Source organism: Felis catus, chromosome B3, assembly GCF_018350175.1.
Source record: "Felis catus isolate Fca126 chromosome B3, F.catus_Fca126_mat1.0, whole genome shotgun sequence".
NCBI lineage: Eukaryota > Metazoa > Chordata > Mammalia > Carnivora > Felidae > Felis > Felis catus.
Genome location: NC_058373.1, coordinates 8472404 through 8487226, shown reverse-complemented (window position 1 = coordinate 8487226; position 14823 = coordinate 8472404). Strand labels below are relative to the sequence as shown.

Below are 14823 nucleotides of genomic sequence, written 5' to 3'. Positions count from 1 at the left end.
GATCATGACCTGGGCTGAAGTCAGATGTTTAACAGTCTGAGCCACTCAGGCGTCCCCCCACCCCCACCTGTTCATGTTTTAAAAGGGTCAAGGGATAGACTGGTGGCCCAGAAACAACAAACAAGGTCTACCTCTAAAGATAGCACTAGGGAAGTGTCCCAGGCCACAAGCTGACACAGAAGAACTCAATGGGGGGAGGTTTACATGTTGCCTGAGGCCCCAGTGGGGAGGGCCAAAGAAGCTTTAATTGTTATTAAAGATGTGTTGCTTAGGATAGAAATTTCCACTCTTGGAAAGAATACAAGAAGATCCCTTATTGAAGCTAATGGAAAAGGAGTAGAATTATAAAATTTATTCTATTGTTACTGTTAATCAATATTTTAAAAGGGATACCTAGTTTTCCTGAGTCTGAGAGTCACAGTGAGCTTTTCTGTAATAGACAGAAGGTAGACAAAGAAGTAGAGAAGCTGAGATTCTTGCTGTATTCTCCTGCTCTGTTTACACAGAATGATTACTATTTAAAATGAAAGCTGAATCTGAATGTTCTTGGCTGAATGATAGAAAACTCCTTTCCTCCTCTTCTTCCTCTTCCTCCACCTCCTTCTTCTTCAAATGAAGCTCTGTGCATTGCTAGTGTGATGGCACCAAAGACCACGTTTTATTTCTTGCAGAAAACTGTCAATCACACGCTTCTGAAATTCCCTCAGCGTCCTAGCTGCTTACGCACACTTGGTCATTTCTATCATTTCCCCAAGAGTGAAGTCCTCCAGATCCCTTAGGTATTTTTTGTTCATCTCAGATTTATCTTTAGTTTTTTTTTTTTAATGGTTTTCCAAATGCTTAGGGAACTAGAGTTTAAGAGAGAATAAAATAGCAGTAAATACAGAAGAAAATATTTTAGGTATATGAAATGTACATGTGTATAAAAATATTCTATGTGTATACACAAACATATATATATATATATACACTTATTTGTAGATAGGTATGCATATAATATGTACATGCATTATATGTAAATATACCAAATATGTGCATACTTATATACACACATATGTATACATTTATATTATATACTTATATGATGTAGATTTATAACACATATAGTTATATGCAATATTACATGTTTTAAGTGATTATATGTTATCTAGCATATGATGCAATATATACATTGTATATAAAGGTTGAGAATTTTTCAAAATCCTAAACAGCATATATTAGGTAGCCACATCTCTGAATTTGGGTGTGTACTTACAATTTGTAAGACTTGGGGAGATCTGGTGAGTGGGCTGAAAAATCAAGTCTAAATGGTCTGCAAGGACTAGATCAGAATGTGGAACAGACAAACCCAGACATTTGTGCTCCAGCTGAACATAGCTCTAAATATTTATGGAAATAGGTTATGAATAGAGAACTATATTAGGAAACTTGGGGGCAAATAGTATTATAATAAATGGCCTCTGATTTGTAGTTTACAGTAAGATTAGCAAGGTAAAATGCACACATATAATGAAAGACAAAGGCAATGTAAGGGCATATTCCATAAGAATGACCTAGTCAAAAAGACATAATTTCAGAGGAAGGAAAAATGACTTTTCACTGAGAGACCAGAGACCAGAGAGGACTTTGGAAAGAAACTAAGATTTGAATTTGATGGTGAATACTGCATATGCTCTATATAGACAGAGGGATGAGGATACAAGCCTGTTTAGATCTGCATCAATTCTCTGCCTTGAACTCCCAACTTTGTCTACTTATGGTTTCTCCTTGAGTTCTGGTCAGTATCAATCTTTCATTAATCATCAAGGACATCCAGAATCCCAGTCTCAGCCCTACCTGGCTCGGCACTCTTGGAATTAAATCTTTTTTTTTTTTTATGTTTATTTGTTTTTGAGAGAGAGAAAGAGCACAAGCTGGGGAGGGGCAGAGAGAGAGAGAGAGGGAGGCACAGAATCTGAAGCAGGCTCCAGGTTTCGAGCTGTCAGCACAGAGCCTGATGGAGGCTTGAACTCACAAACCGTGAGATCATGACCTGAGCCAAAGTTGGACGCTTAACCAACTGATCCACCCAGGTTCCCCAGAATTAAATCTTAACTGAAAAGATCCTACTAGCTGGGTGTAGGCCAAGACTGTCATCTTTGTTTTCTCCTGCATCTTCTCTCTACCAGGGACATGTTAGATACTCAGCAAATGTTTGGTTAATGCAAAAATGGATTCCCATTCAACCTGAAATCTTCTGCCTTTCACTCTCATCCTGCAGCAAATCACAGTTTAGCTTACTGTGCTGAACACAGAACTGGATATGTTATTAGATTTATGTCCCAATGACCAGAATCCACAGCAACTAACACCCTTTACTAAAGTCCAGCCTACTGGGCAGGTGTTGACACTGCACTTGGCTTGTCACTTCCTTCATCCAGGGTGTATTGCCATGAATGGCCAGATCGCCATGGGGACAGGGCTGCTGCCTGCCTGTGTTTGAATATTCTTGCCAACCAGGCTTGCCTCCTTTTGTGCTCTGTGCAGTGATTTTCACCATCATCTCTAGTTCCAAGCCTTTCCAATATCAACAACAGCTTGAACCATGTCTAAACTGCTAAATACTGTACAATGGCCGTCTGACACATTTCAGGACAACTTCTGTTCCTGCCTTTTTTTTTTTTTTCAAATCGGTTATTATCAAGTCATGGTTTCCTTCCAGGTGATCATTTCAAATGGAAGGATTGGCTTGAGACATGCAAAGAGGCGTGAACATTCTGAACGTGTTCCCAGCACAGCGAGTGGGTGGAACAATTTAAATAGAGAAGTTGTCCTCACCCCAGTAAGGATAAACACCCTTTTTAATGGCAAACATTTATAAATTTTTTATTATCCTGAGATAAAAAGCAAAAGTGATGTAACATTCTGCACAGGTAGCTTCAAAATATCAACACTGTGCCCTAACTGTAATACAAAGGAGAAGTAGAATAAATGGGCGTTAATTAGCAATGTGGATGATCATAGTTCACTGGATACAAACGTTCCTAAGTAGCCAGGTTGGTATTTTCTCTCCTCTGAGTCACAATTTATTCCAAGACATTTTGTATAGCAACTCCTGTTTTCCTTTTAGATCTATATTCCAAATCCTTATTGAGCATCAACCACACCCCAGGCTATAACACTGCTATTAAACTCCTCCACATGGCAGATGAGGAAGATGAACAGGTTAAACCAAATTTTCCCAAGCCTTGTTGTTGGGAGGCAAGGGAACAAAGTTTCAAAAGCAAACCTGCCGGTTCTTCCACAACCAACAGGAGAAGCCCCTGCATTGGGTGGATGTAGTCACTTGAAGGCAGCCATGGGGGGAGTTTCTAAGGACAGAGCTGGTATACTATTTCTTTTTAATTTGGCTGCTTGTTACATGGGCATGCTCAATTTGTTCAGGGAGCTTTACAGTTATGATTGTGCTACGTACACTTTTCTCTACATATGGTATTCATCAATGAAAATTTGGAGGAAACACACACACACACACACACACACACGTTAGGATCTGAATCCAAACAATTGCTTATGCCTGCAGCCAGGCTCTTAAAGAATCTCCACTCCAAATATCATATCCTCTTCTTTGTATGCTTTCTTTTTAAACCATTTTATTAGCACTGGTCTGCCTTTGAGAGGTGACTTTTTAGACCCTCCTTTACTGGGCAACATTAAGAAAAATCAGATTCCTCTGGGGAGGTGGGTGTGAGAAGAAAATTTTGAGATACTGATCCTAATATGAGCTCTACACGAACTCAAAGGTTCTATGGGTTCCAGGGGTGCTTGGGTGGCTCAGTCGTTTAAACACCCTACTTTAGTTTAGGTCCTGATCTCACGGTTCGTGAGTTCGAGCCTCGTGTCAGGCTCTGTGCTGACAGCTCAGAGCCTGGAGCCTGCTTCAGATTCTGTGTCTCCCTCTCTCTCTGCTCCTCCCCTAATCACACTCTGTCTCTCTGTCTGTCTCTCTCAAAGAGAGAGAGTTTAGTTTAGTTCTGAAATGAAAGATGGGGCCCGTGGAGACCTCCAACAGAGGAAGTTTGCTGCATCAAAGTAGTCAGATGGGAATTTTGTGTGAGAAGCTGAAACTTGTTCTCTACATGAAAAATTGTGGATTAGATTGCTTTCTGGTGACCTAGCTTTAGAACTAAGATGGTTTTTAGGAATTTGGGGCACCAAATTTCACTTGAACAATATTGAGAATCCTAAACAATGAAGGAGGTGGTAAATACGCATTTAATTTAATTCAATTGAAAATAGAAAAGAGAGATAAAAGAACGAGATGCCATCTGCCATAGTGTTCTACCTCAAGCCATGGAAAGAGTTAAGTCTGAAATGGTCGGTAGTTGTTGAGGTCATACTCGTGACTTTAAAGACTTTCTAGCCCTTGAGGAAGTGAAACATGTATTTCTAGGCAATGGATCAGTGTGTATCTTCACCAGAGAAGAATTTGAAGAATTGAGGGGCCTCCAATTCTTGATCTCAGTACAGGTCTTGATCTGAGTCATGAGTTCAAGCCCCATGCTGGGTGTGGAGCCTACTTAAAAAAAAATTAGAAAAGAATAATTTAAAGAATTAAATGAAGAGCAAAAAGAAAAGTGATTAGAGAAGATATGCTAACAAAGTTATATTCAAATAGCATGTGCACTCTGTTATATTTTATGTCATCAAAACATTTTCCAAGAATCCATCTAAATATTCCAATTAGTCACCTTGCAAGCTGACGTTACAACATAATGTCCATGCCATACTGAACTTTGTTTTCTTTCTCCGCCTCAGTAATGCTCAGAAACGACTGATGTTGTCAGGTGAAATGAAAATTTGTTACCAGATGAAAAGGAAAGTAGAATACAATAAACTTTTTTTTTAATGTTTATTTTTAAGAGCAAAAGAAACAGCGTGAGCGGGGAAGGGGCAGAAAAAGAGGGACACAGAATCCGAAGCAGGCTCCAGGCTCCGAGCTGTCAGCACAGAGCCCGATGCGAGGCTCGAACACATGAACCATGAGATCATGACCTGAGCCAAAGTCAGGTGCTTAACCAGCTAAGCCACCCCAGGCTCCCCTAAACTTTCTTTTTTAAACCGGTGTTTACCTAGCACAAAGTTAATATTTTGGTGGAAAGGTAGCTTTATGTTTGTTGTTAGGATGAAGACTTTGTTACATATTTTCTTTAGTCCATACTATAATCCCTGTATTATGTTTTGCTTTAAAGATGAAGACACTGAGGCCTACAGAGGATAACGTGCCCACTCATGTCAATGAGACCACAATTCATAGCCAAACAGATCCAACATTGCCCCTGTGAAGCTCCTGAAGCAGAAGCCTTGTAGGAGACATAGACCATGTTTAAAACAAAAGCAAAGATTCCCCAGGGGGGCTCAGTCGGTTCAGCATCCCGCGCTTGACTTTGGCGCAAGTCATGGTCTCATAATTTGTGAGTTGGAGCCCCCCCCACACGGCTCCATGCTGACAGCACAGAACCTGCTTGGGATTCTCTGTCTCCCTCTCTCTTTGCCCCTCCTCGCTCACATTCTCTCTTTCTTTCAAAAATAAATAAATGTTAAAAAATGATATATATATATATATATATATATATACACACATATATATATATATATAAACAAAAATAAAATTTCAGAACATTCTCCATAGGATTTCCACAAGGAAAGAACAGAGAGGAAAAGTATGTGAAGATGTAATAGAAGAAATTTCCCCTGACCTGAAAGACTGCACGTTGCCAGGAATGTTTCCGACTATGTGAATAGTACCTTGCTACATTAAGCTTTCCTTTTTCAATGTTAACAGTCCCCCCCCACCCCCGCCGCCTTGTGTTCGAATTGTCTGTGTTTGGTTCCATGCTTTCTCTCACAGAGGTGGATGGCCTCGCATATTTGAGAATTCTCAGTCATCTTTACATATCGTGAACAAGAATCTGCCTTGTTCAGTCTTGGTAGCAGGACATTTTCTCAAGCCCCCAGGTTCTGTTTGTATGACACCACTGCTTGTCATCTTGAGATTATTCTGAACTCTGATGGAAAAAAAATCACTTTTTAAAGATTCTCTCCTTCACTTGCATGTGTTAGCAATTTTCTCAGCTCCCAGGTATTTTATTGTCTCTTCTGCTCTTTCCATCAGCTTTCCATCTCTTACAAATGCTACAAGGGCCACATAGGCTGACGGCACCCCTCCCATCTTTCCAGCCCTGCTAATGATTATGTATTTATTCATTTGTGAACATACCTAATTTGTTAATAAAACATACATATACGTAAACTTTCATATAAGCATGTAACTCGATTAATTTTTAATTTTTTAAAAATGCTCTATTCAGTTTTTGAGAGAGAGACAGAGACAGAGTGTGAGCATGGGAGGGGAAGAGAGAGGGGGAGACACAGAATCCAAAGCAGGTTCCAGGCTCTGAGCTGTCAGCCCAGAGCCCAAGGCGGGGCTCGAACTCATGAACCGCTACATCATGACCTGAGCCCAAGTTGGACGTTTAACCGACTGAGCCATCCAGGGGTCCCAATTTGATTAATTTGTAGAAAGAGTGCACTTGTATAACCAGCTCACAAGTTAAGAAAAAGACACTTAACAGATATCTCAGAAACCTTCCTTCTGTGCGTGTATCATGACTAGCTCTCGCCTTGCCCATGGCATCCGCTTCCTGACACCATATTAGTTTTGTCTGTTTGAATGCTTTATACAAGCAGGTTCCTATATTATATATTTTGTGTCTTCAAGGAACTTCAGCCTCATATTTGGAGATTTCCCCATACTGTTACATGTATTTACTTCATTTGTTCTCATAGTTGCACATGTTATCAACATGAAATTATTACCCCTTTGTCTATACTTTCTACTGTTGCTGGGCATTTAGATAGTGTTCAGTTTGGGATTATATGAATAAGGCCGATATGAACTTAGTATTATACGTCTTTCTCTGAACATATGTATGAAGTTTCTTTTAGGAGTATACCTAGGAGTCAAATTGCTGGTTTTCATTTCTTTTATTAAACATGTGCTGTCACTTCAATAGGTTTTAAAATAGAGGAAAAATAAGTACATTGGATTAATCTGCCATTTTTTACTTGAAAGCCTAATGCATGGTTTTGACTGATAAAATCATTTAAAATCCAATACTAATGACACTGCTGACACTTTTTGACTTTTACATAAACCAGAATGAGGAAACTTTGAGTTCAGCACTATTAAAAATAAAACACACCCAAACTTGTAAACACTGAATATTTCTTTTTATTCTCTCTTAATGCTTCAGTGTATATTTAGCTTCCAGAATTATTTAGGAAAGGCATGTACAGAAAATCCATTATTAAACTTGTTTTTCGAAAATCCTGATCTTACCATCTCTATAGAGCTGCAGTTGAAAACAAAAATACAAAGAAACAAAAAAAGAATTCCGTGGCTGATTTTTTTCTTGCTTGCTGTTTTGATTTGTATTTGTTCAATTATGCATCTCTGAATGAACCTGGCCCCTCTTCCTCTAACCTTCTTCTGAACTTAAATGATTTGTATGTGGTGTAATCATATTTCCTGGTCCCATGGCACTCCAGAGTCTAACTGTGTATGCCTCCCTCTCATTTCCATACAGAGAACCAAATGCTTGGCCAACTTCCCTAATTAGAGTCGCTGGGCCCCTGTGGCCTCCTGGCAATGCCCTCTCTTCCCAGCATTCTTCCAGTTTTGCCGGGTTTTTTTTCCATCGCTCCCTGCAGTATCCTCTCCTTCATTTTCCCCTGCCTCTAAGGAGCTGGCTTCAACATTTGTTTATATATCAAAATAATTGAGGGCTAAATTAATTTTCAGCTTTAATTTATCAAGCTCCTTTTCAATTGTGGTAGTTCTTCTCCCCCTTCAGACTCTGGACTTTGGCAATTAGCAAAGGTTTTGAAAACAGCAAGTGCACAATGGGTATTGATTGATCGGTTGATAGACTGTGTCCTCCAGGCCTGGAGTCTCTGATTTTATGATTGATTGACTTGCTGGATTTTCTTCTTCATGGGTTCCCCATGCCGGATCATTAAATCACACAGAAAGCCATTGAGCGTGTTTGTAAAGTCCATTCTTTTAATATCTCTGCTTCTTTTGTAAAAGAGGCTTAATGGAAGAATGAATAAAAACTCCTTCACTATGAGTTTTGTAAATGACAGGAAACATATTTCATATCTTTTCATATACTAAATACTCGATATATTGGCGAAGACGTAGCAGAAGCTAAAGTTTAGGGGAAATATGATTGTGAAGTATGTTGGACAGCTTCAAGATGGTGATTAATGGTCTCCACTTCCTGATATGTATGCTGTGTTTGATCCCCCCCCCACCTAAGCATAAGCCAGCCTAGTGACTTGATTTCAAATAATAGAAAATAGCAAAGATGGTGGGATCTCACCTTAGTGAATGGTTATAAGAGATTGTAAGTTCCATATTGCTAGCAGAGTCTCTTTGTTGACTGTCCCCCATGCTACCTTTAATAAAGCAAACTGCCATCTTGAAGAGGCAAGGAATTAAGGGTTGCCTCTGTCTAACAGTCATCCAGGAACTGAGGCCATTAGTCCAACAGCCCTTGAAGAATGAATTCTGCCAACAACCACATCAGCCTAGAAATGAATTCTTTCCCCATTGTGCCTTTAGATAAGATTCCAGACCAGACCAATACCTTAATTATAGCCTTTTGGAAACTCTGAAATAGAAGACTCAAATAAGTCATGCCCAGACTCTGATCCACAGCAAGTATGAGATAATAAGTGTGCATTGCTTTAAGCCACTAAATTTATTATAATCCATTATATAGCAATAGATAATGAATACAGAATGGTCATGTTTGTGGAGTGTCATCTCTGTACTGGACATTGGAAGAGAGCTGCCTGATGCACAGAACCTCCTTTGGCCTTAACAACCATTCTGCAAGGTATGGCTTCGGTTGACATATAGGCATGACTCTACATTGCAAAGATATCGAAAAAGCAGTAGCTGAGAGAAATTAGCCTAGCCTGCCCAATACCACACAGAGCCAAGATTCCAAAACCTGAACTAGATCCTATGAAAATGGGAATAGGAAAAAAGGAAAGAGAGACCTCTGTGAGTCCTGGTTCCATGTGTCAGGAATAAGATAGGGGATTGAGCTTTAGGTAACACAGGTGAAACTGGCCTCCAAAATACAAGAGAAGGTGAAATAATGTTAACAGGGTCTAAGTTGTGATATACAGAAATAATACTCTAGGGGAGGTAGAAAATCAGTTTGAACTCTCTAGTGTTGCCTAAGAATCAGTTGGCTAATGAAGTTATAGAAAGAATTCAAAAAAGAGCCACAGAGATGGTGTCCAATTTTTTTTTCAAAATCTGTTGCAAGAAATTTCTTTTCCTACTCATTTTTTCCAGGAAGGCAATGTTTTACATTGCTGAGAGGTTCTTAGGCTGGCTAGAAATATAGGTAACAATAATGCAGCTGAAATGCTATACATTTGTAATGCAACTAACAGAATGCCAGACACTAGAAATGATACATATTAGACAACAACAACGAAATAAACCCCCATAAGAGAAAAATAAATTGCTTAACTAAATTATTTCCTCAAGAAAGTCAGCTGTGACAGAAAATTTGTGAGGATTCTGGGCTTTTGTAAGAGTTTTCAAAACTGCTACCACTAACCATATATTGTTACTTCTAATTTCTTTACAAAACAACATACTTTTTCTTGATACAAATATATTGCTGGTACTATTCTCATTCACAACAGGCATGAATAGGGATACACAGAGTGAGGTGTTTTGTTTAGAGATAACTAGATAAGAAGTTGGAAGAAGGAGTGCAAACGAGAAAGGGATTAAGAAAATAACTGGGTACAAAATAAAACAAAATAAAATGTTTGCTGGTAAAAGAATCGGCTGAGTTAGATGTATTAGTAAATCCATCTCGGGAACAAATTGGAAAGCTAACTCCACAAATTACCTTCTGTATATGGCTCGTCAATTCCTGGGCCTCAGATTTCTCATCTTAAAACTCAGATTATAATGTTTGCTTCTACATTAAATGGCCTAAGGTAGATGGCAATTTCTTGTAGTGTGGTAGACTCAGAATGATGTCTGTTCAATCTGAAACTTGAGTCTGTGTTACCTTCATAAAGGGGAATAATGGAAGTCATAAAGAAAAAAAACATTTGGATCATCATCTTCCCATGATAGATTTCTTTGGTGAAGGTGGAAGAGAGCTAGAAAATGGAAAAGAACAGATCAAACAGAGGCAAAGCCTAGAAAACGTAGCCGAGCCCAGCGAGATGTCTAGCAAACACATTTCCTCTTCCTCTCGAGGCAAACTGTGTGACTCCCTTACAGGGGAGAGAGACCATGTGAGCAGTTCTTGCCAATGGAGAGTGAGTGAAAGTGATTTGTTTACAGTTAAATAATAAAAGTTGTACCTAAGTGTGTCTTCCCCATGTGTCTCCTCTCTCCCATCTGCCAGCTGGGTTATAACTGGGAAACGCTGAGCTGTGTTTTGAAGAAGGGCTACCAGATAAGAGCAGCCTGAGTCCCTGAATGGTTGGCCTAGAGCATGGGCTGAGTCCCATATTGACTCCTTTGGACCGAATATGAATGAAAAAGAAAGCCTTAGTGTGTTGATCCATTCAGAATATGGAATTGTAAAGGCAACTCCTATTATTTACAAATAGAGCATAAATGGGAGAAAAACAGGGGCATTGTGTAGCCAACGGCTGAATTTATGTTTGGGAAGTAAAAGTCTAGGTTCCGAGAACACATCAAAACTCATTGATAATTTTTTGTGTGTGTGTCATAGAAATATTCCCCTTGGATTCCTGTCAGTGGTCAATTTCTCCTGTCCATTGAAAATCATTGTATTTACAGCAAAATTCTGCATGTGTGGCCATTAGATACGAACGGGATACCAGCATACTGCCCAGACTGATTGCTCCAAAATGGATTCCCAAAGCGGGTGAGGAACCTCTCGACCGGAGATGGGTTTATTTGGAAGCTAGCAAAGTGCAAGAGTGTGTTTTTTGAGTTATTTGCTTAGGAGCTCAGAATTTAAACTTGCAACATTGGCTCAGCCACTCGTTTAAGGTAATAAAAGTTGCTTCCGTTGGAGATATAATATTCAGAATACCCATTGTGTATATTTTTCCAATTAATTGGACTTTAATTACTTTGCAGAAAATCTATAAAAGAGTCATCAAAGTTTTCAAGATGAGAACAAGCTGGTACGTATTCCATTTACCTTCCTAAAGCTATCTCACTGTGAAACTTAAAAAAAAAAACAATAGCCAATTTAATTTTCTTCTGTTGAGGTTTATAAAAGACCCAATAGAGGCTACTTTCTCTAATTTTTAACAGAGATAGCTCTATTTAGAAATACAAATGCTGAGAAGGAAAACAGGCTCAGAAATACTGTTTTAAATCAAGGTGACCCTTTATATTAATTTCTTACAGTGCCTTTGAGTATATGTATGTGTACACAAATGTATATATATGTGAATATATATGTGTGTTTGCAAATATTTTGCATACACACACACACACACACACACACATATGACTACATCAGTATTCAGCCCAAGCAAGGTAAAAAATTCCAATAAGGATATAGTAACATCAAACTAATTTCTTGATTTTTCTATTTCCATATCAATTATTTTTTTGAGTACTTTCTTCCTTTTGAAGGGGGCAACTAAAATGATTATACAGGTAAAATATGTTGAATTAAATGCATTTAATCTCTCTCTCTCTTTCTATCTATCTATATATATATGCGTGTATCTATCTATCTATCTATATATATATACACACATACATACATACATACATACAGTGGGGTGGAGGGTAGAGATACACCATTGAATTAGACATGATGGTTTGTCTTGAAGGAAATTATTTGCCGTCAGCTGGTAAGAAGGACTTGGGTACCAGTGATGAACAAAGGAAGGATGAGAGATTTGGAAGAGAGGGAAACAGTGCTGAATGTGCTGGGGCTGTATTCTGCCATTTCCTCTGTACAATATTGGTGTTAAAATGGGGGAGGAGCCATTTTTAAATCCCATCCTAAACATGTCCAGTGTGGTCAATGACAAATATTATTTTTGGCATTTGCAGCAGCGGAGCAGACCAGACGGGGAGCTAGAAGCGAAATAAAAAGTGAAACCTGAAATTAAAAACACGTCAAAATCCATCAGTTTGGTATGGTTGAAATATATTCTTACCTAGTGGGAACTGATTGCCCTTGAGGGTGTCTCAAATCTCTTTCCAGCCCTGCACTTTGATGCTTTAAGATCCTGAGCTGGGAGATAATTGGCTGAATATTTTGCCTTTGATTTGGAATTTCTAACCCTCCACCCAGTCCTGTATGTTGTTGCTACAATGTTTATTTTCTGACCCGGGCCACTTGCACCTACTTCATGATACTGTTGGGTACTTTCCTGTAGCCTGAAATTAGTTTAATGGTCCTGACAATGAATTTCCAAGTAATTGCAATGGCTTCACTCCATGATATGTCTCTCAGGGCACTCTTGGAAATTAAATGTTACTTCTCAACAGTTATTTGCTTACTTCATCCCTGTTTTATTAAATAATCATAAAAACCCTTTTGAATTTAAATATGCGTGCTCTATTATCTGAAAGGTTTGGCAAGATAAAGAGGCTGGGTGAAACTAAGCTGACACCATGCTCTCTTTGCTCTCTCACTGGATGTTCCATTGGTATTGTGTTCATCTTAGGCTTTATGGAGCTTACTTACTGCTCTGTGCCCACTGGGGTCCTGCTTTCTTTACAACAACTGTAGCAGAAATGCCTGCTGTTTAGAAGTGGCTTGAGCCTTTCAACAACACAGAAAATACTTCAACCTAGTTTACAGCAAAGGAAGAAGTTGAATATTCTTTTGTATTGGAGGACTTTTCCACAGGATTTCCAAGGATTTATTCTGATTGAAAAAAATAGGCAGTGTCCTAAGACACCTGCAGGTGATCTTGTAACAATGATTACACACCTTTTCTGAGTCCAGTTGATGAGAAGGATTTGCCCCTCCTGTTGGAGTCCTTTCCTTCTAGAGGACTTGTGGAGGTTGTCCACCTGCACAATTGGAGCGGAGGAAGTTGCCTTCATTTGAAGAATTTCACTCAATGAGACATTAAGTGACTTGTCCAAATTCAACAAAATAGACTTCTGCCAAATCCCCATTTCAAATATTCCAGAGCAGTATGGTGTCGGAGAGAGGTGTTCAGCTTTGGACAGACACACTTGGTCTGAGTTCTGGGACCATCCCTTTTCATCTGAATGACTGTCCACATCATAACAGCATCTGATCTTCAGGTCTTAGAGAAAGAACAGTCTATCTTTCAGGGGTTGTTGTTGGTCCTATAAAATGGCTTTAATCTACCCCAAAATATCATAGATACTAAGAAATAATAAATACTATAATTCTTAGTTCTCTCATGATTATTTCTAACAGTCTGGTTGGTTTAAGACAGGCACTTGTGATATGAGTCATGATACAGCCCAGAAATTATTCTTAGAAAACTTAAAGTTTTATTCCTTGTATGTGAAATTTACCTGACCACTTGACATGGTAGGTTCTTGTTCATCAAAAGCACACTATACAGATCTGATGATTTCATGAAGGAAGGCTACGTGTATTAGCTAATGGAAAAAGAGAATTTCCATTTTCATCCCCATACCCCCCTGTATGGCTCTATTGTGTGATCTTAGGCAAACAAGTACATTTTCCCATCTCTTTGGGGAGGAAGAGCAGAGGGCTCTATCTGCAATATCAAGGCTATATCTGTGTAAATTATTTCCAAGAGACGAGTGAGATTGACTGCAATAATGTCCCTCAAGTACTTGGCATTCCTTGGAAGAAAACATGATGTAATTGGACTTTAATAACTTGGATGAAAATGTATCCTAGGGCCATAAAATGTTTCTCGACAACATTAGATCTAGGCGAGTTATTATGATTACCTCCTAAGAAGTGTTCGGATTAACGGATATGTGATTATAAAGTCCATTACAAAGGCAGAATCAGAAGAAGGGAGAGGTACAGAAAAGGACCCTGATATTTCAATGCTTCACACTCCTGGACATTTTAGGCAGAGAAGTTATTTTATCACTTGTATTGCCAGGCTCAGTAGGGGAATAGCTGAACGAGGAGGCCTGTCTCGAATACCATTTCCACCTTCCTACTTCCTTTGTATCACAGGCTGCTTAAAGGAACTTCCTTCAATCACAGTGTGTAAGAGCAATGCCATGAGAGTGAAAACACTTGGGTCTACCATTTCTGCCTCCAGCAAGTATGTGATTCATACAAACATCCATTCAGCAAAGTCTGACTGAATACCTTCTGTGCGAGGTGTTACACATACACAGACATAAATACAACATGATTCTTGACCTCAGTTAAAAATGCTCTAGTGGAGAAGACCAGATGTGTGCAAATACACCTCTTTACAGATTCCTAAAGCATTATGGCTGATTTCCCAGTGCTGATTATTCCTAGTCAGTTATGCTAATCTCACCCCCACCACCTCATTATTATTGATGGATTCAGGGATGAATGTGGGTCTAAGCCACTTTGGGGTATTGAAACACTAGAAGTGACTTTCTAGAGATTTTTGGTAGGAAAAAAAAAATTCCCCAGCGTTTGGTTTGTCTGAAAAGACCGTTCCATACCCGTAAGTGAAACTAGCTTAAAGACGTTAAAGCTGTTGATAGCAGAGAAAAGAGAGAGAGAGAGAGAGAGAGAAACTGCTTTGGATAACATAATTAAGCAACTAGTTGAATCTTGC

The 14823-nt window shown here is 39.0% G+C and overlaps 1 protein-coding gene across 1 annotated transcript in view; it reads left to right on the top strand.

The window, feature by feature from the left end:
• The window catches only part of AGBL1 (AGBL carboxypeptidase 1), an 843888-nt gene extending 830423 nt beyond the window's left edge, over positions 1 to 13465 (top strand). Inside the window, exons 23-24 of the mRNA XM_045058839.1 lie at positions 11204 to 11250; positions 12140 to 13465. Of these exons, the coding sequence (XP_044914774.1) occupies positions 11204 to 11240 (37 nt within the window). The 3' untranslated portion in view covers positions 11241 to 11250; positions 12140 to 13465. The remainder of the gene's footprint in view (positions 1 to 11203; positions 11251 to 12139) is intronic.
• The last annotated feature ends 1358 nt before the right edge of the window (positions 13466 to 14823 follow it).